General features: G+C 39.9%; 1 protein-coding gene across 4 annotated transcripts in view; it reads right to left on the bottom strand.

Annotated features, from left to right (window-relative positions):
- VPS13B (vacuolar protein sorting 13 homolog B) overlaps nt 1-26,862 on the bottom strand; it is a 495,255-nt gene that overhangs the window by 148,437 nt on the left and 319,956 nt on the right. For all 4 annotated transcript variants that reach the window (XM_020785369.3, XM_020785367.3, XM_020785370.3 and 1 more), the window contains exons 35-36: nt 24,783-24,920; nt 2,116-2,517 (exon numbers count right to left, since the gene is read on the bottom strand). In XM_020785369.3, the coding sequence (XP_020641028.3) occupies nt 2,116-2,517; nt 24,783-24,920 (540 nt within the window). The remainder of the gene's footprint in view (nt 1-2,115; nt 2,518-24,782; nt 24,921-26,862) is intronic.

Genomic DNA, 26,862 nt, shown 5'->3' with positions numbered 1-26,862 from the left:
AGTTAGATAATCACTTGCTCTTCATGTGGGAAGATATGGGGAGGAAGCTTTCAACACTTGGAGGTGGCTCTGGGCACAACTCTGCCACAGGCTTATACAGGCTTAGTGAGAACTAGAAATACGTAGCTGGAATAGGGCAAGTAGTTTTTGGAGCTGATGTTGTCTTAGTCTGTGTATAAGGTCAAGTGTAAGCATATCGACTGCTGACACAGCGTCAAACTTAAAAGGAAGGAGACTTTACTCCAAAATGGAGGGGGCAGGAATAAAAATAAAAGCAGAACAGATAAAACGGATTTCTAAGTAGCTCTTGGCTAGGACAAGAGGCTGTAGTCAGAAGCAGAAATTCTCAGATGAAGTGCCCCCAGGTTGATCCATGAGCCACCACTGACGTAAAGATATTAAGAAATAGCCTATTTCCTACTCTGCTAAAGGTTGTTCTATATTGCAATTGAGATACAACAGCAAAGGTGTGGGAATGCCTTTGCTGTTCTTGCCTTTATAGAAGTCTATTTATGGATAAAGTGCTTATTTATGGATAAAAGGTATTCTAGCCTCCAGCATTTCAACAGTCTTTCATGTTCTATGAACCTTAAATTTTTCATTTCTAACTTTTAAAACAATAACAAGAGCAAAGATTTATTGGTCTAAGTAGTAGTAATCCTGACCCCCCCCCCAAAAGTAATAAATCACCTATGTTGGCCTGGAACTTATACTTCTCAGCTACAAATCACTGTCTTTAACTCTTAAACTGCTTATGCCAACCTGCTAAAAACCTGGCTGATATCCAATGAGAAAAATTTTACTATTTAAGTGTCTTTTAATATAATATTGTCTAGTTCAGCATTAAAAAACTCCAAAACAGCACAAAATCCAAAGCTGGACTATTTGTAACCATTTTTTACAACTAATTCTTTTCTGTTTTTAGTGGTTACAAAGGAAACCAATGTAGATATCATTTTCTCTCTATGCTTTTCCAATTAGTAAGTGTTAATTACTGGACAAAATTCAGTATTTCTTACCTTAGCTTTCTAAATGAATTCCTTCTAATTCAAATGTAATGCCTGCTCAATTATTCTTTAAACAATCAATGGCATATTACTATAGCATATAGAAAAAATATTTAATCTCCAACTCATACTGTAGTTTATCTTTCCCAAAATGAATTTAGATGAATTTTAGGATTAGGCTGCTTCCCCTACTTCTTAAGCACATTTAAGAAAATCAGAAGCTTTCATTTCCATTTTTCATTAATGACAATTTGTCGCTTCATCCAAATCTGGATCAACTGTGGTTGAGCCTATGTCATATAAGAGATCATCTAACTCAAGTGTTCTGTGGAGGCATCTGGCATCTGTTTACACACTCCAGTAAAGGACAATCCTTACAATCAAAGGCAGTTTGCCCCAGTATAAGTTAGATAATAGAAATGTGAATAACTGCTGTTGCAAACCAGAAACATGTATCATATAGTGAAAACAATTGTTTGTGTTGGTGGTGAGCTTCCTTCCTTCTTCTTACTCTGTTGGTCATGAATAGAAATGGTGGTATTCATATAAAAATACAAATATCCCCATGCAGCTGGAGTTAACGGGTCCAGTCCCTGGGGCCAGACTGTCCACTCACGCCTCGCTCATCCTTCTAATCACTCCTGAAGCCCCGCTCTCCTCCTGTTCGGCTGGCCATGCGTCAGCTGTGCAGAGAGACTCATTAAGTCCAGCTGTGCGGGGATATTCATATTCAAATACCCCCATCTCTAGTCATGAGTAGAACGTGGAACATTACTGTTATAAAGTACTGTTAAAAAACTGTAATGATCTGTTACTGTTACAATGTTTAAAAATTAACTTGTTATTTTGCTCATTCCTTTTCCTCTATGTTTTTTTTTTTTAAAAACCTTAGGCTTCATAAGAGAAAATTTTACTCCTTACACCAAAACAAATATGGATTAGGACAGGGTCTTCACTTTTGCTATGACTGTGATTAAGCCTTCTGATCTACTGTCTCTTCCTTCTGCCTGTGAAAATTAAAAGACCATCTGGGTTTATTAAAGACCTTTAGTACAATAATCACATCCCATAGACCTCATCACGATGCTATTATAAAAAACATTCTTACCTTTTGTTTTAGAATTAGTTTTGACACTCAGATTTCCACTGAGACTTGATAAAGACGCCAAGATGCAGGGTTTACTAGGATGTGGACGAGTTTCCATTGAAACTACTATCTGAGTAGTGTGGACAGAAATTTTCTGACAGCAGGACATGTCCATCCAAAGGTTTTCTTGAGTTGAACCTGTTTGCCGTCCATCACTGCTATCCTCGGAATCAGAAATTCTGTTTTGGTAATGCTTAAATGGTAATGTGTCCTCTTTCTTCAGAAAACTATCACTTGTTGAAGCATTGTCCTCCTGGGTCTCATAATCACTTCTGATCCTTTTCAAAAATTGTTTTACTTGATCTAGTTTGACAAAGCTGATATTAGCTTTTAGAGGCTTCGATATATCAATATTCACCTCAGCTGTGAAGCAAAATTAAAAGAAAAGAAAAAAGAGAAATTGTTGCAATCTCATCCAAACAATAAAAAGAATGTCATCCAAACAATGATGTGCTAGAATGAAAATTTAATTAAAACACTTTTAAAGTAAGGAATAATGTGGTTTTCAACTTGAGTTTGGCATAAAGAACTTTCTCACAATTTGACAGTACTGTATCCAAGACAAACATAACATTCCTATTCTTTTACAACTGGGAGAGGAGATTTTTCCAATTGCTTTGAACTGCTCTTACTTCTCTTACAAATTCTTCTCTCCTGTACAGTGTCTGTTCACAAGTCATACAGTATTCAACTAAGTGTACACAGGATAGCCGTCCAAATCTAGCAATAGCCAATGTCCTCTTGTTTGGTGTAATAAATCATACAAAAACAGGCCCACTGAATCAAAGGGGATTTGATGAGTCACCTCCACTGTAAATCCCATTGATTCAAATGAGTCAGAGAGCATGGACAGAGTTCCTACTCCAGTCCTCTGAAGATGCCGGCCACAGAGACTGGCGAAACGTCAGGAAGAACAACCTTCAGAACACGGCCAAAGAGCCCGAAAAGCCCACAACAACCATCAGATCCCATCCGTGAAAGCCTTCAAGAATACAAATTCTGCAATGCCTTACCAAATGCTTTTATAATTGTACAATAGTTAGATTGAAGTTTCCCAGCACAGGAAGATTATTTTACACAAGCTGGGATTTTTGAAAGTAAAACTATGAAACAGAAATAGGATAACTCAATTAATGTGCTTTTAGTTCTACCCCTATTGATGAGAGCAACAAAATTTTAATTATTTTAAGGGAGCAGGATTGCAATATTTGATAGTTCTACCTGCTATCCACTGACTTTTGCTCTGCGAAAATGAAACAATATACAACTGTTTAGTATGCAACAATAAAATAAATATAATAAATAAATAAAACAAAAAGAACAACAAAAGTATTCTGATAGCTCTAATACAGATTTATTTCTGTTTGAAATTTTGTGAATTGCAATCCAGTTCCTTTGACACATGCAATAAAATATTCAGCCACAGGTCTAAATATGTTTCCGAAGAAGTGGATTATAATCTGCAACAATGTACACTGAGATAAATATAATGGTCTTCAGTGTTGGTCTTTGTGGCACCACAATATATTTGTATTCATGTTTGTTTTATATGTTATAAAAGAAATATATTTGTTAAAAATCTTTTGAAATCAATGGTTCATTACAACAAATTTACAACAATTTATCTTTACATGAACTTTACTCCATGCACATTATCTGTACTAATATAATGATAATGGCAAATGATAAAGAGTTTTTTAAAGCTAACATTTGACTTCTTCCCAGCCACTCTGAAATATTTCAAACATAGAATTATTTCTGTTTTTTATTGGTTTATTTTCTTATGGCATTGTTAACAATTTAAGACTTTCTACAAATGAGAAGAAATATTAATTCTGGTGCTGAAGATGATAAAGATGTTGTTGATAATGATGTATAGGGAAGCATCACACTGATCATAACATAATTACATAGAAGTATCACTATTTTCTATGCAGCTTGATATAATTACATTTTTGTCTTGCCTTTTTTTCTAAAGTAGGGCCGGCTTCTTGTGGCCTTTCAGATACTGCTGGACTACAACACCCACCAGCACCAGCTGCTATAACTAATGGTGAATGAAGTCCAGCAACAAACAAAAGACAACAAAATGTTAACCTCTCTTATCTAAGGAGCTCAACCTTCTCTCTCTCTCTCTCCCTCCCCCGATTTTAATTTAACAGCTGTTTGTAATATAAATTAAGCTGGAGCCGGTGGCTGGCTCAAAATCATCCAGTGAGGTTCATGGCTAAGTGGGGATTTCAGCTTGGGGTTTCCTAACAATAACTGCTATACCACACTAGTTTTGGCCACAGTCCTACATCCTAAAACATAAAGGGTTTGGAGTGAAGGGGTCTTTAATTTTGCATATATGATCCCTGGCCATTTGAGTGTTCCTGTGCTTTGGAGTTTTTGTTTGTTTTTGCTAGAAAAAAGAAAATGCTGCTTTAACATGGAATGAAGGGAATAACTGCATAGCTAAGCAACTGTGGAAACCAAAGGCATATACTGGTTGTTGTGGGTTTTTCAGGCTCTTTGGCCGTGTTCTGAAGGTTAGGACAAAAGCTGTTCCCACAACTATAAATACTCAACTATCCAACAAACAGCAACAGAGCATGGACAGAGTTCCTACTCTAGCCCTCTGAAGATGCTGGCCACAGAGACTGGTGAAACGTCAGGTCAGGAAGAACAACCTTCAGAACACGGCCAAAGAGCCCGAAAAACCCACAACAACCATTAGATCCTGGCCGTGAAAGCCTTCGTAAATACAAAGGCATATACTGGTTAACAATTTCTTATGTATGCTCCAGAGACTTTGCTGAGCCTGAGACATAAGCAAAGCATTTTAATTTGGGATACAATTACATTTATTTTTTAATTACTCACTAGAAGACACTTTTTTCAAGTTAGCATTAATGATTCCAACTCTACTTTCAGGATTATTATGCTTTTCTGTATATTAATATTACGTTAATTCATGATATCACTGATGCATCTCTAACTGCTATTCTAAATCTTCCAACATATACAATGTTGGGGGAAAAAGTACGGCCACTGATGAAAAAAAAGGAAATAACAGAAACTAAATGAGGTTTATTGTATGTTCAATTGTGAAGTGCTCACAATTAAACACTGAAAGGCTAGAGGTTAAACTGCAATAATAAGCAGCAGAAATATCTTAACAGTCTAGCAGACTACCCCCATCCCATCTCTCTTTCAGCCAAAAAACTATTCTACTCATTCAATCCTAAAATTCCTCACAATTTCTGAATGATCCCTTAAATAATTTTCTTGCTTCCTGTAGCTCAGCTCCCTCTATTACCCAAACGTCAAGAGCCACTGGCCTTACTAACAGTGTGAGAGCATTAGCATGGTGAGATAAGGTGGGGAAGAAGGGGGTGGAATTCCTCCTTCCAGATTTTCTACTGTTGCTGCTGCCACTTCCCTGCTTTAATCTAAGTAAGGGAAAAGGTAAGCGTTATTTGGAGACTGGCAGATGGAACAATATGTTTCACAAGCAACTTAGACTGGGCTTGCAAATCTACATATTTGCTTTGGACTCTTGTGGGCTGGGGAAAACATTGTACGTAGTCTAGAGTCCCTTCTCAACACCAAGAATCCTTTTCTTCCTCTCTGCTTGTCTGCTTCTTTCTTTCAGACACACTTGAGCCACAGCACACCACAAGAATAATTATAGGGGAAACTTCCAGTTATTCGTATTCTTCTGTTTTTTAATCTGAGAAGTTAAAAGTTAATTGGCCGTCTTTTTTTTATGCCTGCTGTCTTGTCAAAAAAATAGCTCCATGAGAGCAGTGGATAGTCCCTGAGAAACAACCATTTTGGAACACCAATCCTTGGACGTCATCATTTTTATTTATTTGTTTGTTTGTTTATTGGATTTCTATTCCACCCATCTAGACCAAAGGTCTACTCTGGGCGGTTTGCAAATTGAAAAACAATAAAACCAAAGCCATGTAGGTCCAAGATGGCAAAGTATAAGAAATTAAGAAATGATAGACCACCTGTTATAGGATATTTCTCAAATGTCAGGCATGACACCTCCCTCACCCAATGAAGTTACAGTTTACTTTGTTTTCCATCAGAAAGCAACTATTCCAGAATGTGTTTTTTAAATAGGAAAATGAAATGAATTTGAGAATGTATGCTCACAAACGCAAGTGTTGACTCCAGGTGCTGTGAAAAGGTCGCCTCAGTATACATGAAGATTTCACATGTACATAATCAGAGAATAATATAATTGTAAATCTGGTAAGGGACTCCAAGGACAATTGACTGCAAGGAGTTGAACCTCCTGCCAAAGAAGTAAATCCATATGTAAGTAATGTGACAAACCCAGACCTACTGGAGGATGCCACAGTTTCACTAAGCTGCCACCAACCATTCCCTGTAAGGAGTCACACAGACTAGGAATGGATTTTTAACAAATAAAGGAATAAAGTTTATTTAAACAACACACAGGGAAAATAAAATGATCAAGGGAATAAGATACAGTAACGTGGCTTAGTCTCAATCATACATACACACAGTTTGGTTCACACAGAACACTTAACTTGAAGCACAGACCCTGAACCTATCAGTTCTGGCTAACCATACAGACACCTGAACCTATCAGGTTGGTACTGACTGACACACAGTAGTACCCTGTCTGACACACAGACTCCCACTCAAGCTTCTTCTCTCAGCTCTTCTCAGCTTCTCCTAACTTCTCCACACACGCTCCACATATATATACAGTACAGCCCCTCCTCCTGATGTCCCGCCTTCCACTCCCCATAGGATGGAACTTTCCCTCCAAACCCATGACAGACAGGTAACATCAGTGCTGTATGTAACACCTCCCCTCTTTATAAGTTGTTTTGTAGGGGGAAAGCTAAGGTGCTTTTCACCAAAAAACAACCTGGACCCAAAACAAACAAAAACAGTCATATAATAACATACAATACCATACTTACTTATACTTACACTCCAAACATGTCAATTAGGCATTTAAACATTTACCATTTCCAATACATCAAGTTACCTTTATTCATACAAACCAATCATGTTTAATAAACAGGTACATTTAACTTTTTGTCATCAAAATATATACATAGTCCATGTTTCTTTCGCCGTCTTCATTCTTCAGGTCTTCTTGACAAGGCGTCAGCAACACAGTTCACTGACCCTCTGACCACCTTCACTTCAAAGTCATAGTCTTGCAGATTTAAAGCCCACCTCATAAGTTTACTATTGTGGGTTTTCATTGTCTTTAACCATTGCAGTGGTGAATGGTCAGTGCACAGAATAAAATGTCTTCCCCATATGTAAGGCTTGGCCTTCTGGATCGCGTAGACTATGGCCAGGCACTCCTTTTCCACGGTTGCCAAATGTCTCTCACCTTTCTGGAGTTTCCTACTCAGGTAGGACACTGGATGCTGGTCACCATTCTCATCCTCCTGGCAAAGAACTGCTCCTACCCTGCTGTTAGACGCATCGGTGTAGATGATGAACTCCGGGTCGAAGTCTGGAGCACGCAGCACTGGATAGTTGATGAGCGCCTCCTTCAACCTCCGGAACGCCTCCTCACAGTCGCTGGTCCACGGGATGCGGTCATCAGCCTTCTTCCTCGTCAGATCGGTCAGCGGAGCCGCAATCTCGCTAAACCTCGGGATGAACTTTCTGTAGTAGCCCACCAACCCAAGAAATGATTTGACCTTTTTCTTGGTGTTGGGTCTGGGCCAATCACGAACTGCTTCTATCTTGGCCTCGAGGGGTTTTATCACTCCTCCCCCTACTATGTGACCCAAGTATTTTATTTCTGGGCTACCCAGCTGACACTTGCTCGCCTTTACTGTTAGCCCTGCTGCACTTAACCTCTGCAGCACTAACTCCAGGTGTTTCAGGTGATCTTCCCAGGTATTACTGAAGATCCCTATGTCGTCAATGTAGGCCACAGTAAAGTCACTGAGCCCTGCCAAGGTCTGGTCCATCAGCCTTTGGAATGTGGCTGGTGCATTTCTGAGACCAAAGCTCAGGACTCGAAACTCATAGAGACCAAAAGGGCTGCAAAAGGCGGTCTTTTCTTGATCCCTGGGATCAATTCTTAATTGCCAATATCCCTTTACCAGGTCCAATATTGAGATGAACCGACAACCCCCTATGGTTTCAATCAGGTTGTCTAGCCTGGGCATTGGGTAGGCATCAGGAGTGGTTACGCGGTTTAATTTCCTGTAATCTACACAAAACCTAATGCTCCCATCAGGCTTGTCCACTAGGACTATCGGAGAGGACCAAGGACTAGAAGAGGGGACGATTATGTTCTCCCTAAGCATCTCGTCCAGCTCCTTCCGCACCTTGTCCCTATAGGGTCCCGTTACTCGGTATGGGGATACTGCCTGCGGGGGTGCATCCCCTGTGTGGATCCGATGCATCACTCCCTTCACTATCCCCGGCTTGTTGGAAAACACCTGTTGATATTTAATGAGCAGCATTTTTAGTTCTTGCTGCTGGTCTTGGGTGAGTGCAGGACTGATCTTTACCTCCTCTGGGTTGTATTTTACTTCCCCTCTACCCTCCCAGAAGGGTAATTCAGCTTCCTCACTCTCAGCTGCTTTTATCGCAAATAAAACCCTCTGTTCCCCTCTGTAGTAGGGTTTTAGGGCATTCACATGAACCACCCTCCTTGCTTGGTTCTCCTCCTGCTCTATAAGGTAGTTCAGGTCTGACATCTTGGAAATGACCCTATATGGTCCTGCCCATTTGAGCTGCAGTTTGTTCTCTCTGCAGGGCCTAAGCCAAAGCACTTCCTCCCCTGGGTCAAAGTGCCTCTCTCTAGCTTTGTGGTCATACCATGTTTTCTGTCTGACCTTCTGAGCTTGCAGGTTTTCTGCTGCCAGCTCTAAGTTTCTCTTTAGGTCATTCATCAAGGTGTCTATGTATGTCACAACGTCTTGTGGGTCATCCTGGGTAATCTGCTCCCAATTTTGTTTGATCAAATCAAGGGGCCCTTTCACCCTTCTCCCAAATAAAAGTTCAAACGGACTGAACCCGGTACTGGCTTGTGGCACTGATCGATAAGCAAACAAAAGGGATTGCAGCTTCTGGTCCCAATTGTTTGGATTCTCTGCCAAGTAAGCCCTAATCATGCGCATCAAAGTCCCATTGAACTTCTCCGTTAATCCATTACTTTCAGGATGATAGGCAGTGGTTTCCTTGTGCTTAATTCCACAGATTTGCCATAACCGTTTCATGAGCTTCGATGTGAACGATGCGCCCAAATCTGTGATTATTTCTGAGGCAAATCCCATCCTGGACATATACCCCACCAAGGCATCTGCCACTGTGTTAGTTTCAATGTTAGTCAAGGGTATGGCTTCAGGGTACCTCGTGGCATGGTCCACAATGGTGAGAATGAACCTGTTCCCCCTCTTTGTGGCCTTGGGCAAAGGTCCCACAATATCCACCCCTATGCATTTGAACGGAGTGTCAATCACAGGCAAAGGGCACAACTTTGCTTTGGTCCTGTCGCGACTATTCCCCTGCCTTTGACACACATCACATTGTTTACAGAACTCCCTGATCTGCTTCCCTAGGTCAGGCCAGTAAAAATTCTGTGTGATTCTCTGCTGTGTTTTGTTCACCCCTAAGTGTGCAGCAAACATGTCAGAGTGCCCCCTTTGTAAGATCATGGGGCGATACTTTTCAGGTACCACTAGCTGACTTCGGATCCCATCTCCCCCTTTTGAGATATTCCTCAGGGTCTCTCTATACAAAATCCCCTTTTTCTCTAGAAATCTCACTGGGGTTTCAGGTGTTAGCTGGGCGTCAGTCACCTGTTCAAAACACTTTTGGAGAGTGGCGTCTGCCTTTTGCTCTTGGCCAAATCGGCTGTCTGTGGTTAAGGTTTCCACCACAGCTTCTGAACTCCCCTCTGCTTCCGTCTCTGGCTCATCAGTACCCCCCTGAACTGTCCCCGTGGTGGCTTGTGAACGTGTAATCACTAGCACCCGTTTCACATGTTCAGCCAGGTCATTTCCCACGAGCACGGCTGCTGGCAGAGTCGATGAAATCGCTAGCCGCCAAACTCCCCTCCAGCCTTGAAAGTTCACAGGTACCTCAGCTACTGGCAGTGAGATCACCTGCCCCTCAATCCCTGCCACCTTCATGCTCTCATTTGGGATTATATATTCCCTAGGAATAATATCTGGATGGCACAGGGTCACCTGGGAACAAGTGTCCCTCAACCCCCGATACTGATGGTCAAGTATTCCTACGTCCACCCCTGCGGTTTCAAACAACTGAGAATCTGTTCTCACGAGCAAGCAGCGCTTGACCTCCACAAGAGGACCATTTTCCTCAGCCTGATCAGCAGATGTAACTGTTCCAGATTGAGTAGCCATGGCAACAGGCTCCCTCAGTGACAAGGAGCTTTGCTCTTTCTGGACACAGAACACCGCTTTTGGCTTGGTTCCACTCGAATCCTGAGGCACAATTCCTTTTAGCTGCTTTAATTTCTCACACTCTGAGATTAGATGGCCCTTTCCCTGACAGGAATAACATTTTCTGCTATATTTTGAGTCTTTCTCATCTTGTTTTGGTTTTCCCTCCAAAATCTGAGGTCTTGGTTTCATGTCTGAGGGCTTCCCTTCACCATGGGTCCCTCCCCCTTGCTGGTTTCTTCCTGGTCCCTGAGAGTACTTGCTGTAGGTTTCTTTAGGTTTTCCCATCGATTTCCCCTCACCCAAGGGCTTTCTTATTTGGGAAATAAAATCTGCGATCTCGGCTGCTTCTGCCACAGATTTCGGTTTCCTTTCCCTCACCTGGAATTTCAGTTCCCCATGCAGGACTGAATAGAACTGTTCCAGCGCTATCAAGTCTTTGAGCTGCTGAAAGGTCTCTGTCCCCTCCTGAGATAGCCATTTCTCTAGCAGCCTCACCAATTGGGCCCCCACTTGGGTAAAAGTCTGCTCTGGTTTCTTGGTGATTGACCTGAATCTTTGCCTCAGCTGTTCCGCATTTATCCCATGTCTGGCAAACACCAGTTTTTTAAACTCTGCAAAATCTTTCATCAGTTCCTCTGGCATCTCTGCATAGACTTCTGCAAGGCTGCCACTGATTAAAGATCGCATGATGGTCATCTTCTCAGTTTCTCTTACTGAGAAGTCCACAAACGCTCTTTCCACTAGGGAAAAGAACACCTCAGGACAATCTCCCTTGTGGTACACAGGGAATTTCTTCAGGTCAGCTTTAGACAATTGGCCTCCCTCAGAATCCCTATTGTTATTATTGTTCTGATTCATCAGTTCCAATTTTCTCAACTCAAACGCCATTTTCTCTCTCTCCAATCTTTCTTCTCTTTCCATTCTCTCTATTTCAAATTGCCTTCTTTCTCTCTCTAATCTTTCCTCCATTTCCCTCACCCTCAGTTCATGCTGTTGGGCTAGGAGCATTTTTCTGAGTTCTGGGTTCTGTTCTCCCGTGCTGTCACCCTGCACTGAGCCAAATTCATCCTCCGAACCTTGGTCTACCTGTGGGTCTTTCACTTCACCCATTTCTGCCATTTGGCTTCGAGTCAAGGGCATAATCCCCCCCCCCAGAACAGGCTGCTTTCAAAAGTCAAGCCTCAAAATAAAGCGACCACTTTTTTTTTTCTTTCTTTTGCCTCAGAACCAGCTTTCTATAGATTGCTGCTGTTCTTCAGCACTAACTTGCAACTGTAGCCAGCCAGAGTCTACCCCCCTCTGCTAGGCCTCTCAGCAGGCAGGCTAGATCACTGCTACTACACAGTTTTGCCTCAGCTTTTTTCCCGCCAAAACAAGTTGCCTCAGAGCTCCCTAATCTAGTCCCCAGTTGGCACGTTCTTCCACTAGCGCACCTCCCCGTGAGGTACACCTAGAAGATTACCTACGCGCCTCAGATTGTCCCTGACTAGACCCCCCTTGCTCTGGGCACACTTGCCAAGGCTTTGCTGGACCACTGGACAACTGGACCAGTCGTATCCCACACGCTGGACACCAATCAATGTGACAAACCCAGACCTACTGGAGGATGCCACAGTTTCACTAAGCTGCCACCAACCATTCCCTGTAAGGAGTCACACAGACCAGGAATGGATTTTTAACAAATAAAGGAATAAAGTTTATTTAAACAACACACAGGGAAAATAAAATGATCAAGGGAATAAGATACAGTAACGTGGCTTAGTCTCAATCATACATACACACAGTTTGGTTCACACAGAACACTTAACTTGAAGCACAGACCCTGAACCTATCAGTTCTGGCTAACCATACAGACACCTGAACCTATCAGGTTGGTACTGACTGACACACAGTAGTACCCTGTCTGACACACAGACTCCCACTCAAGCTTCTTCTCTCAGCTCTTCTCAGCTTCTCCTAACTTCTCCACACACGCTCCACATATATATACAGTACAGCCCCTCCTCCTGATGTCCCGCCTTCCACTCCCCATAGGATGGAACTTTCCCTCCAAACCCATGACAGATAGGTAACATCAGTGCTGTATGTAACAAGTAATTCCTCACAAATGACCAAGCAACTTCTGTTTAATAACCTTCAATCAAAGAACAAAAATCCATCACCCTTTGAGGTAGTCTGGTTTACTGGATAGAGTTGATTAGCTCTTACTGTCCAGAAATTCTTCCTAATATTTAGATGAACTCTCCTTTCTTGTAATTTGAATCCAGTCCTACCCACTGGAGCTATAGAAAACAAATTTGTTCCATCTTCCACAAGATAGACAGGCATTCAAAAATTGAAGACAGCTATCATATAACTTAGCCTTCCAGCCTGAACATGCCCAGATTCCTCAGCCTTTCCTTGTATTGTTTCCAGGCCTTTTACTATGCTGGTCAACTTCCTATGGATACATTTCATCTTGTCAATATTGTTTTTAAACAGTGGTGGCTAGAACTGGATACAGTATTCCAGCTGAGATCTGACAAAAGCAGAATGGAGTAGTACTAGCACTTCCCTTGATCTGGGCACTACCTCTTTTGATCCAACTAAGCATTGTATCTGCTGTTTCTGCTGCTGTATCACATTGTTGGCTCATATTTAGCTTGGGTCTTCTAAAATCTCATGATTTTCTATGATGTTGCTTATTTTTTATTTGTTTTTGATTACTGTTGCTGCTGGGGGTGGGTGGGTTTCCCCCAAATTATATTTCTTTGGTTGTGGGTTGGATTTTTCATGTTTTTATCTCTGTAAGCTGCCCAAAGTAGTGGCATGCCACTAGAGGTAGGATAAAAACAAACAAACAAACTCCTAAATACTTTTCACATGTACTACTGTAAGTCAGCTGCATCCATTGTATATTTGTGTACTTGTGCAGATATACACATTATTATTTCTCTTGTTGAAACTTATGTTGTTTGTACTGGCCTGGTTCTCCAACCTGCATAGTTAATCTTAAATCCTGATTCTGTCTTCTAGAGCAGTGGTCCCCAAACTTGGGCCTCCAGATGTTCTTGGACTGCAACGCTCAGAAGCCTTCACCACTACCTCTGCTGGCCAGGATTTATGGGAGTTGAAGTCCAAGAACATCTGGAGGCCCAAGGCTGGGGACCACTGTTCTAGAGTACTACAGTGGGGTCTCGACTTACGAACGGCTCGACATACGAACGTTTCTACTTACGAACTGCTCTCATAGGAATATATGGACTCGACTTACGAACTTAGATTCGAGTTATGAACTCTTATGTTCCTTTTTTTTAAAGCTAAGTCATCTTAGGTTAAAAGGAAAAAGAAAAAATATCCCCCTCTAGTGGCAGAAGGCGGAATAGCAGCTTCCCATTAGTTTCTATGGACGAAAAGAGCAGATACGGATTAAATGGTTTTCAATGCATTCCTATGGGAAATGCAGATTCGACTTAAGAACTTTTCGATCTGAGAACTGCCTTCCAATACGGATTAAGTTCGTAAGTCGAGACCCCACTGTAGTAAACCATTCTCATTTGGTGTCATCTGCTAATCTGATGAACAGCCCTCTTCCTTCCTGTTTTATTCTACCCATACAAGATTGAGCACTGTTTTCCTTTTGGAAGAAGAAATTTATCATGGGTACCTTTTTCTTTTAGTATTTCTAACCCTTATATATAACCCAGTATTACCTTAAGCTTACTGAAATCACCTTTCCTAAAATCTAGAGTGGTTGTACTATCCTGTTTTCGGTTTTCTCAGTTTAACAAATTCAAACAGTGTATGCTCACTTCCACCCAAATTTCCCATTACTGCCACTCTGTCGACCATTTCTGTCGACCAAATCCAGGACAGCTGGTCCTCTTCTTGCTTCTTTCTCCTTCTGGAAAGTGAAGTTCTTAGCATTAAGGGCAAGAGTAGCTGGCTGGGCAAGGAGGAAATTAGCTGTTTCCTTTCCCAACCATATGGCCTGGTCAATGCTGACCAGACACTTGAAGGGAGGTTGGGAGCTGGCAGGCTTCAGCAGTAAAAATGGAACTTTTTAATGTTTAACAGAGAATTCTTTTGTCATTTTAGATAAAGCAAACAAATCTTAAAAATAAAATAATCTAAACATGACAACAAAAGTACTCAGTAGTTGTTTTTAAAGAGCTGTTCAGAATGGATGCACTTGCCTTATATTAGAGTGGTTTCACAACATGTCTGACTTATAGAACTTATAAGAAAGAAAGCACTAGGAATTTATACATATGGGCCACAATCCAACCTAGAAAATGAACATGCTTAAATCCGTTTAAAAAATTGTATAAACCAATATTGCAACTGCAACTGAAATAAGCTTTTAAAGAACAAAGTAGATAAAGAAAATTTCACCTGAACATTATGAAGAACTTCTTGAGAGTAAATGCTGTTTGACAGTGAAATGGACTGTCTGAGAGGGGTGAGGGGTTCTTTTTTAGTGGAGGTTTTTAAACAGAGGTTAGATAGCCACTTGCTTCTAGATTTCCTGCTTTGGCAGGAAACGACTTGATAAGCCATAGAGACACTTCCATCTCCCCAGTTCTATGATCTATTATCGTATATGGAAAAATTATTTGGCTCCTTTTATAATACTGGAATTTGGAGTCATCCACTGAAGCTGAAGGGTGGGAGATTCAGGAAAATAAAAAGAAGCATTTCTTTACACTGAACATAGTCAAATAGCTGAATTTGCTACTGCAGGACAAGAGTTCCTGATGGCTGCCAACCTGAACAGCTGGAGATAGAATTAGGTGAATTAATGGAACTTTCAAGTCCTTTTTTACAGCATCTCTGTCATCAGAGGCAGAGTGTCTCTGCATATTCATTAGCGGAGAACTTGGGATGGCAGGTAACATTTTCACTCCTGTTCTGCTGGCTATTGTCTGATCAGAATATTGGATGACATATAGTCTGATCCAGTGTAGTTATTATATTCTTATGAACAAGTACAAAACTGTGTCCATAGCTACTACAAGTGTAAAAATTAATGGTGGGTAACAAGAACTTCCATAATTAATGACAGAGCAGAGTCCAAAAGTAACCAATTATTTATAACTAATTCTTCCCAATAATGAAAAGTTAATCGAATAAGGATTATAACCTCATTCCGTTTCCTTACTTTTACAATTAACAGTGTGTGGCCTCACTAAATGCAATAGTTAAATGGTGGAATAGTAATATCAGATGGTTTCAGTGCTGCCTCATGTTGTGCTGTGTGCTCTGTTGTGTAGACACTGAGGAAACAATGGCTGGGAGCAAAGTGAATGTGTTTACCATAGGCTTAGAGCATTCAGATACTCCCCCCCCCCAAAAAAAATAACCTCAAACTAACATTTTAGTCACATGTGAGAAAGAAGAAGGTGAGTGGTTGCTTTTAAAAATACATAATTATAGCAATAGCTAAATGTTTTAACAGGCCTTGGAAGTGTAACTAAATATTTCTTCAAAGTAGGTTTTCAAGCTCTGATTAGATACTGAGAACATGTTGTTACATACAGCACTGATGTTACCTGTCTGTCATGGGTTTGGAGGGAAAGTTCCATCCTATGGGGAGTGGAAGGCGGGACATCAGGAGGAGGGGCTGTACTGTATATATATGTGATGCGTGTGTGGAGAGTTTAGGAGACGCTGGGATGTGACAAAGCAGCAGCTGGGAAGAAGAAGCTGGTGTGGGAGTCTGTGTGTCAGACAGGGTACTACTGTGTGTCAGAGTACCAACCTGATAGGTTCAGGTGTCGGTTGGTTAGCCAGAACTGATAGGTTCAGGGTCTGTGCTTCAAGTTAAGGGTTCTGTGTGAACCAACCTGTGTGTATGTATGAGTGAAACTAAGCCACGTTACTATATCTTATTCACCTGATCATTTTATTTTGCCTGTGTGTTGTTTTAAATAAACCTTATTCTTTTATTTGTTTGAAAATCCATCCCTGGTCTGTGTGACTTCTTATAGGGAATGGTTGGTGGCAGCTTAGTGAAACTGTGGCATATCCCAGTAGGTCTGGGTTTGTCACACATGTATGTATTGATTAATTTAAGAATGCACAGAATATCTGTGGTAAAGAATGGAGATGCTATTAATAACCTCTTCTAAGATCCAGAATTCAGCACCAATAGATCTATCCAAAATTAAGACTCATACAATGAAAAATTTAACACTCAAGGAGAGGGAGTGGGGAGATAATAACAGAAAGTGAAAGATAAGAGTATGATGATATATGATATCTCAAACTGATGGAGGACATACAATTGTTCCCTGCTTGAGGCATTCGCTAGAACTGAGCTTTGCAACAAGGGAATCATACCTGTATTATACAAATATTTACTATCGGGCATAATCAAATGATTATGTAATGTTCTTGTGTTTTATTGTTTTATCCTATACTGGAAGCCGCCTAGAGTGGTCGAGTAGACCAGATAGGCGGGTGTAAATCAAATAAATAAATAAATAAAAATAATTCTCTTCCCTCTGTTAAGAAAAGCAATCTTATAGTTATGTCATGATTTTGAAAGGCTGTTTATAAAAAACAATGAAAAAATAGCCGTACCAGAGTGTTCAAGTGTTTTGCAAATGACCCTAAGTTAATTAGAAAAATCTGCACCCCGGTCAGTTCCCCTTCTCACATATCAACTCTCATTAAATCAAAAAATTCTCATTTCAAAGTTAACCAACACCATGGTTAACAAAACTGTTAAACTGGGATCAAGTGGGCACATTCCTAGGTTTATATATGATGTCATGCTAAGCAGCCCACAGCTGAACTCGCAAGAAAATATGAATGATTTTCAATATAGTAAGTATCTGATCTAATGCTAATTCGCTCTCTATAGGCTAACTGTGCTGGGAACAGGTGGCCCTGCTTTCAATTATGGAGGGCTAACATGCCAGTGTGAGGCCTGGATTAGTTCACCTTCTCACAGGGAATTTGCCTCGGTTGGGAATGGATTTATTATGGCTTCACACATGGAATGGAGCTCATGTCAACTGAGGGCAGTGACACATCATATGATTCAAATTAACCTGCTGTGGACTGTTCCGCAGGGCTGAGATTGTGTATTAAAATGACGACATTTTAAAACAGCTTGAAAGAAACCAGGATTGTCAAAGCGCAATGGTTCCAATTTGTTCCAACTAATCTATCACCTGCTGGAGATATTATTGTAGTAGGTTTCTGGTAGCAGCTATTTTCCAGGTTTCTCCAAACCACTGACCTTGCTAATGGGTACAGTTGTTGCCATTGGAGGCAAAGGAGGGGAGGCAACCCTACAAAATGTTTTTTTTTTTAAATGTAGGGCTAGAAGCATGTTATTCATCACAACATGCAAGCAGGAGAAGAAGGGGGAAAACACCCATAGACAAACAAAATCTTTCAATTTTTTAATGAAATGATAAAACAAAGTTAATTATATTCTTATTTCGACTGACTGAAGTATGATAAAGAAAAAAAACAGCAAGAATTAAATAAGTGTAATGATTTCATCTATAAAAAGTATTTCCAAGAAAATGGCATGTGCAAGGATTATGACAAAAGAAAAAACAAAAAGAAAAGCTTGGGTTCTTCTTAGACCGGTAATCAGCAATTATTAGATATGTCAGATCTTATGAATCATTGACAGTTTTTCTAATATGTTATGACAAATACATTTCTCATAATAAATTACATAATATAACATATTTTGTCATAGATACATTATGACAAAATATTATTATAAAGCATGTCAGAAAACCAAAATACTCCCATGGTCTATATGAAAGCTGAAAGTGATTAATCAAAAATAACAGTGAGGTAACAAAACACTTTGATAATCTTTGCAATGGCCAGCATCAATCAACTGAGGAACTGGAATGTATATCACTTTGTATCGTAATATGTACAGTTTGTGCATATTAGATTGCAAATGATGGCACATGATGAATTAAACTAAATTTTAGATGCTGATAATTCATGTAAAAAACATTAATTGGCAGCTTTTAAAATCATACCTCTGGACCTGAAAAGGTACAAAAATTTAACTGACTTTTCTGACAGCCACTTCTCAGATGCATGACACCTGCCTACTGGGGAATGTCTGTCTGAATAACTTTACTACAGATAGACAGCTGATTGCCTAAATCTGTTGTACCAAACTGGAACATTTCACCCCAGCAGGTAACAATGAGTGGCAAAGAGCCACATGAACAGCCCCATCCACAGCTTTCACATCACCATTTATGCATCTGAAGTACTAGGGACAGGGCAGGAGAAGAGGTACACAGACAAGCTTAACATATATTCAGGTAATGCAAACTTAAGAAGACAGAGTTTTTACTGATGCGTTAGTAATTATTAGCACAAAATGAAGAAAAAAGTAAATCAGTGGCTAAGTTATAAAAGGTCATTTTTTCCTTAACCATATCATATATGAATAGGAAAAGTTTAGAAACACTATATAACTTGACATTTATTTCTCCTGTGAATTTTGAGGTAGATGAAATATATTTTCCTATCGTTGGCAGTGTTGAATGAAATGTACTATAAAACAAATTTAGCTCTGTTGTCTCTATAGCTATCAGTAACAAACGTATACACCTCAGAATATTTATAGTTGCAATATAATCTTTAATGATTGTTTAGCATGAGCTATCAGCTTGTACATTTATAAAATGGTACACTTTTAATCACTAACATTTGTTATCAGTGTATTTATTTACACTTTATGGAATATATATATAAACACACACACACACAGAGTCTTGTTGCTCTATGTTGAGATCTACTTACCTGATTCTGATGGGGTTGTTTGAAAATTATAATAGTCAAGTGGTTTTTCCACCTCAACTCTTGAGGGTTACATTTTTATTTATTGTGTGTCAGTACTTATGCCACACCATTTGAAATTACCCAGAGTCATTAGTTAAGGAAGTGCAAAGCATGATAGCCAATGATGAGGTGGAATAGCAATGGTGCATTCCCCCTCCCCTCAAAAAACTGGGGAAATAGCAAGGCAGAAACCCTTCCAAAATTGAGAACTCCCTGTTATTTCCTGTACCTTCAATGTAAAAATGCCATATCTCTAGGGAAAGAGGAAGGGCAACAAATGGCAAGTTTGGAGTCTTTCTATCCTTTTAATATTGGGGAACTATCAGGGATGAAGGGGAATCACCATGTGCCAAGCTCCCCAGAGGATAATTTCTGACTCCTGAGCACAATTTCAAGAGTATAATTTCCAATAAAAGCAAGGCTTCCCATGGTTGTGGTGAAATCTACACATCACCACTTCTCCTTCTCTTTTTCAGCTGTATTTTTTCTTCTGTGTGTTTCCTTTGCTTATGATGGGGCTAGGGAAACATACCTGGAAGGGGTGTGTGCTTTATTACAGTACAGTATTTACTTATAAATAGTTGAATATTTTAAACCCATCAGTGCAATAGTAATAAACACACAATAGAACAATATGTGAAAATAAAATGCAATATTTATCTTGCCCATAAAATAGGCTGAATTACATAGGGGAGGCTCACAAAGTACATTTTCAGCTGGTGTTTAAAAATAAAAAATTATTGGAGCATTTCACATATCAGACGGAGAGCATGGCATATATAGATGCAAACATGCTCTGACTACTTCAAAGCAAATCTGAGGAGTGTGTGGCACCACCAGGAGTGCCTTTCTAGATAACTTCAATGACCAAATGGATTTTTAAAGAAAGCAACAAATTCTCAGTCAGCTTCCAAGATCTTTAGAGCCTTATACAGTGGTACCTCGAATTACAAATGTCTCCACTTGCGAATGATTTGAGTTACGAACGGCTCTATTCGCAAAATGTTGCTTCGACTTGTGAATGGAGCCTCGACTTAAGAACAAAAACAAAAAACCTTTCCTGCCCTTTTTTTTGACCCAAGTTCATCTTAGGCCAAAATAAGAAAAAATAAAAAAAATTCTCCCCCTAGTGGTAGCGTACGGATTAACCGGCTTTGCATTAGTTCCTATGGGAACTAATGCCTCTACCTACACACAGCGCCTCAACATATGAATGAAAAACAGCCTGAATGGATTAAATGATTTTTAATGGATTCCTATGGGAAATCTTGCCTTGACTTACGAACTTTTCGACATACGAACAACGCTCCAATATGGATTAAGTTTGTAAATTGAGGTACCACTGTATTCTAACACTGACATTTCAAACTTGTTTGAGTGATAGCAGCTAGGCAGCCAGTGCAGTTCCTTCAGCAGTGATGGTTTGTCCTGTCACTAGGTAAAGAATTAGTACTCCTGTACTGTAATATAGTAGACCAAGGATGAAAGCCTTCTTGAAGCTCTTTGGGTGAATATTAGGGGGGGAAATGAATGACATAGCTGTAGGCGTGTACTACACACCACCTAACCAAGCAGAGGAAATAGATGAACATTTTGCAAATCCATTAGCTGAGATGTGTAGGAAACACACAACTGTAGTAAAATTTAAGTACCTGGATATCAACTTGGAAACCAACTCTGCAGCAAGTGGGAGATCCAACAGGTTCCTGGCATGCCTGGCTGACAATATTATTACCCAAAGGTGTGGGGGGAACTAGAGGGTCAGCCATACTGGACTTAATAATAGGGAAGAAATAGTTGAGGGAGTGGAATTTGTAGGAACTTTAGGAGAAAGCGACCATGTCATATAAGAATTCAACATCATGCAGTCAAAGGTAACTGTACCAAGTCAGACTAATGTTCTAGATTTTAAGAGAGCTGACTTTAACAAACTAAGAGATGTAATAGGAAGGATTCCATGGATGGAAATCCTAAAGGGAAAAACAGTTCAGGATGCTTGGGAAACTCTGAAAGGTGAGATAATAAAGGCCAAAACCAAAACAATACCACAGAGAAAGAAAAACAATTGACATCTGACAAGACCGGTGTGGATGCACACAGAGCTCTCTGACAAGGTAAGGGACAAAAAGGATAAAAAACTGAAAAAGGGGCTCATAACTAGAACAGAATACCTGCAAATAGCTTGAATCTGCAAGGAGGGAGTCGAGAAGGCTAACACTGAGAAGGAGCTAAGACTTCCAAAAATGCAAAAAAAAAAAAAAAAAAGTTCCTTTCAACATGTAAAGAGCAAGAGGAAACTCAAGGAAATGTTTGGCCCACTAGTGGGAGAAGTTGACAAGAAGGTGACAGGAAACATGGAGAAAGCAGAACTTTTTAATTATTGTTTTGCATCCATATTTACGCAAAAGGAAAAATTGGTTCATCCTGTCAGAAGCAGCACTGTGGGAGACAGGAAAGTGAAGCGGGTCAAAATAGCTAAGAAAGTGGTAAAAGAACACCTAGTTGCTTTGAATGAGTTGAAGTCTCCTGGACCGGATGGTTTACATGCCACGGTACTAAAAGAACTGGCAGTTATGATCTCAGAACCACTAAATGAAATCTTTGAGAGGTCCTAGAGCACGGGCAAACTGCCAGAGGACTGGAAAAAAGCTGATGTGGTTCCAGTCTTCAAAAAGGGGGAAAACATTGGATCCAGGAAACTACAGATCAATCAGATTGACATCAATACCTGGGAAAATCCTGAAAAAAATAATCAAGCAGTAGATTTGTGAGCACCTAGAAAATAACAAGGTGATTACTAAACGCCAGCATAGGTTTGTTAAGCCAAACAAATCTTCTTGCCTTCTTTGATAAAGTGACTAAATTAGTGGACCAAGGAAATGCAGTGGATATAGTATACTTAGACTTCAGTAAGGCATTTGATAAGGTAGACTACAACGTACTTCTGCGTAAGATAGAACAAAGTGGGATAGAAAGCACAACTACGATTTGCAGCTGGCTAACTGATCGCCCTTGAAGTATGGTCCTCAGTGGAACCACATCTACATGGAGGAAAGTTTGCAGTGGGATCCCTCAAGGTTCTGTCTTGGGATTAGTGCTCTTCAGCATCTTCATAAATGACCTGGATGACGGGATTGAAGGCGCACTCATCAAATTTGCTGATGACACAAAGCTGGAGGGAATTGCTAATACTTTGGAAGATAGATTTAACATTCAAGGATCTGGCCAGACTTGAACATTGGGCCCTATCCAATAAGATGCAGTCCAGTGGTGAGAAAAGTAAGATAGGAGAAACCAGATGCACAGGTACAGGATAGGTGGTATCTGGCTTGACAGTAGTACCTGTGAAAGGGATTTAGGTGTCCACTTAAGGATGAGTTAGCAGTGTGCTGCAGCTGCCAAGAAAGCCAACACAGTCCTAGGCTGCATCAACGGGGGAATAACATCAAAATCACAGAAAGTGATAGTACCACTCCATACCATGCTGGTGAGGCTGCATTTGGAGTGCTGTGTCCAGTTCTGCTCACCACAAAACAAAAAATACGCTGAGGGGTGCAGAAAAGAGCAACAAAGATGCTAAGGGGACTGGAGGCTAAATCCTATGAAGAAGGACTAAAAGAACTAGGAATGTTCAGCTTAACAAAGAGAAGGTTGAAGGGACACATGATATCAGTCTTCTTATATCGGAAGGGTTGCCACAGGGAAGAGGGCATCGATTTATTCTCCATTGCGCCTGAGGGTAGGACAAGAACCAGTGGGTGGAAACTTGTCAGAAGAAGATCCTAAGGAGGGATTTCCTGACAGTGAGAACCATTAAGCAGTGGAACAGCTTGCCTCCTGATGTGGGTGCCCCATCGCTGAAGGTTTTCAAGAAAAGATTGGACATCCATCTGTCCAGGATGGTATGAGGTCTCCTGCCTTGGGCAGGGGATTGGACTAGAAGACCTCCAAGGTCCCTTTCAAACCTATGATGATTTTATGATTCTAGCTCAGTCCATTCCTGCCAGTAGATCAGACTAGCTATAAAGCATTCCATTGTGTTATGTCCTGCTAGTAGGTTGGCTTAACTAAAGCATTTCATTCCAGCTGCAGAGTCTGCACAAAATTGAAGGGTAACCCCATGAAGTATATATTGCAACAGACCAACAATAGTCAGGCTTTAATACATTTATCATCAACATCTCTTTCAAGGTTTTAAAAACTGTTTTGCAGAAAATATTTTTTAAATGTGAGTTGTCTTAGGCTAACTCAGAGAAATCACATGCTAATCAATACCACGTACAGTGGACCCTCGACTTACAGACGGCTCGACTTACAGAGTTACAGACTTCTCTGGCTGCAAAATTTAGATTCGACTTGCAGCCAGAGAATCGACTTACAGACCAGAAAAAAACCAAAATGGAATAAAAATAGAATAAAAACCACTGGTTATGGGATTAATCGGTTTTCAGTGCATTGTAGGTCAATGGAGATTCGACTTACAGACTTTTCGACTTGCAGCCACCATTCCAATACGGATTAATTCCTTAAGTAGAGGGTCCACTGTAGTTGAAGTTCCACCCCACCCTGACTACATCTGTTCAAGGACAAAAGTCTGATGTTTTCTCAATCATATTCAATTATTCAAAAAACAAACAAACAAACCCCTCTGGTTTATGAATCTGGGATATTGTGCTTCTGCACCTACAATTCAAAAAGCCAGGAAATGGCCCAGTAGTCCTGCACAATACCATGTGTGCATTGTCGGCAGGAAAAAGAATGCCAGGCTTTACATAACAAAGGGCAGCTTGAATATTGACAACACCAACAGCCCCAGTCAAGATGGTCTAGCAGGCTTGTCCAACCTTGGCCCTCCAGATGTTCTTAGACTACAGCTCCCAGAAGCCTTCACCACCACCTCTGCTGGCCAGGATTTCTGGGAGTTGAAGTCTAAGAACATCTGGAGGGCCAAGGTTGGACACCACTGGTCTACAGGATATCCTCTTCTGCTCACTACCATTCACAAAGTGACACTACCCACGCAAAGGAAAATCTCAGAAGCTCTCCTTTTTTCATCAGTTAATCATTTCTCACCCAAACACAAAGCAATTGTCAGGGCTGTTTTTCAACAAGTGTGAATGTCAACATGAACCCATGCCTGTTTTTTTTTCCATGTTTGTTAAGACACAGGGTTTTTTTAGCATAAGATACTGTTCCTGACCGCAGATCAGAAATGCGACACCTTATTTTACTTGATAACATTTCCTTGATAACTTTCTCCAAAACTACTTCACCTTGTAATTAAAATCTAGAATTTATTCTGCTCAGTAGCACTGTCTAAATCACATACTGACCCTATAACCGATTGCTATTTATTAGATATCAGTTTGCAATTCATGATGGTATTCTTACCTGGCCCATTGAGAAAGTCTTTAATCTGAAACGTGATAAGAGGAGGTGGGATGCCACTTTTGGTATCTATTTCTCCTGAGGCCGTCTGTAACCATGACTTGCAGTAGTCAAGAGTTTCTGGGAGAGTTTTTCCAGGATCTACCAGGGATATGTTATGACATACTATTAAAACAATGGCTAAAGGTGCATTTTAGTAGTGAAATAAGGATTTGCACATCAATGTATTAAACACATAGGGCTGACATTGATATACTGTATATATTGTGTAAGTACACATATGATCCATGTATACCTTAAATACATCCCAACATTTTTTTTACAATAATTACACATATTTCGTAATATGGGGAAGTTGTTAGAAATTGGGTATATTGAAAAATCTTTGCTCCTACTTTTCATTCTCCAAAATATGAGCAGAATAAGTCTGTCTAAGTAAATGTAGTGGAGATAATATCCTGTTTCCCTGAAAATAAGACCTAACCTCAAAATAAGCCCTAGTATGATTTTTCAGGATGCTCGTAATATAAGCCCTACCCCCAAAATAAGACCCAGTTAAGTGAAACCCCACCCTCCATCTTTGTGCAGAAACCAGAAGATGATATGACTGTATTTGAATAAATGTAGATTGTTGTACATGGAAAGAAATCCACTGATAGTAAGTCCTAATGCATTTTTGGAGCAAAAATAAATATAACAGCCTGTCTTATTTTCTGGGAAATATGGTAGCTGTGGAATGGCTAGAATCATATTTCTAACTGATGCTTCTGTAACGAAAATCATATAAATCTTGGTGGTGAAATGCTGCTCATTAATAATGAGATGCCCAAGTTCCTGGATGTGTGCCGAATCACATGATCATGCATGCTTTTAGGACACAGTCAGCAACTCATTAATGGGTGGCAACTGGTTCCCAAGACAAATGAGATTTCCCTTATGGGAGCATATATTTGACAACAGAGTTGCTGCCAATATCATGATCATACATAATGAAAATATATTATTGCTTGAAGTTTGGAGAATGAACAACAACAGCAGCAACAACAACAAAATAGCAAAAAAAACAGACAGACGTTTCAATATATCCTTATATTATCACCTCCTTAAACTTAAGATATTTAGTGTGTGCAGTCTAAAACAGTTTATATTCTAGATTTTACTCCTAATATTCATGCATTAAAATTATCTTTGGCCATTATTTAATTTTATTTCCACAAAAATAAAACCAGCTAACAAGAGAAGAAATAAACTATACACAGGCCTTATAGATCAGAAAAACACATGCTTGGAGATGCAATAGAATGGTTCTACTTATAGGTTATTTGATACAGTTTGCAGTTTCACTGGCATTGCAATCCCTTTTAACTGCTAGGCTTTTGAAGTTAACTTCAGTAGCTTTTCCTCTTGGCCTCTTTAATAGGACTCCTTTACTCCATTCTTAATATTCACAATTGTGACTCAAAGTTCATGTCTGATTCTGTACATTACTTTATGTCCTAGATAATGTACATGATAAATCATCACTGTGTAAAACTTCTAAAATCTTTGGCAGCCCAGTCTTTGTTATAATGATTCCGTGAGTTTTTTAAAAAAGAAGTATTAAGTGCTTAATCAAGAAAAAAATATAGAAGAATTTCAGCTACAAGATTGTTTTCTTTTGGTTTGATAAGCACATGCTGTGTTACCATCATAACTCTTAATTCTATTGATATTTTATGATACTTACTGAAAATGCCACTGAATGATGTTCAGATAATTTCAGTACATTCAGTATACAGTACTGTACTACCTTACTCACTTTCACATATAGTCTGAATATGGCCATATCATGTGAATTAGGCTATTAAAGTCTGTTTTGCAATGTATTGCTTAACTTGATCACATGATTCATATAAAGTTTTGCATATGAGAGTCCTTTTGCAATTTCAAAAAGCATACTGAAACACACGGGCTTTAGTTTGATGTGGAACAAGATTAACACATTCCTTTTAGGACATTTGTCACATTATCAAATTTTTAAAAATGATATTACAGTAATGCAATTACATTGCATACGTTAAAAAGACACACACACCCCAAAATG

Source organism: Pogona vitticeps, chromosome 4, assembly GCF_051106095.1.
Source record: "Pogona vitticeps strain Pit_001003342236 chromosome 4, PviZW2.1, whole genome shotgun sequence".
NCBI lineage: Eukaryota > Metazoa > Chordata > Lepidosauria > Squamata > Agamidae > Pogona > Pogona vitticeps.
This window is presented reverse-complemented; position numbering and strand designations above follow the sequence as displayed.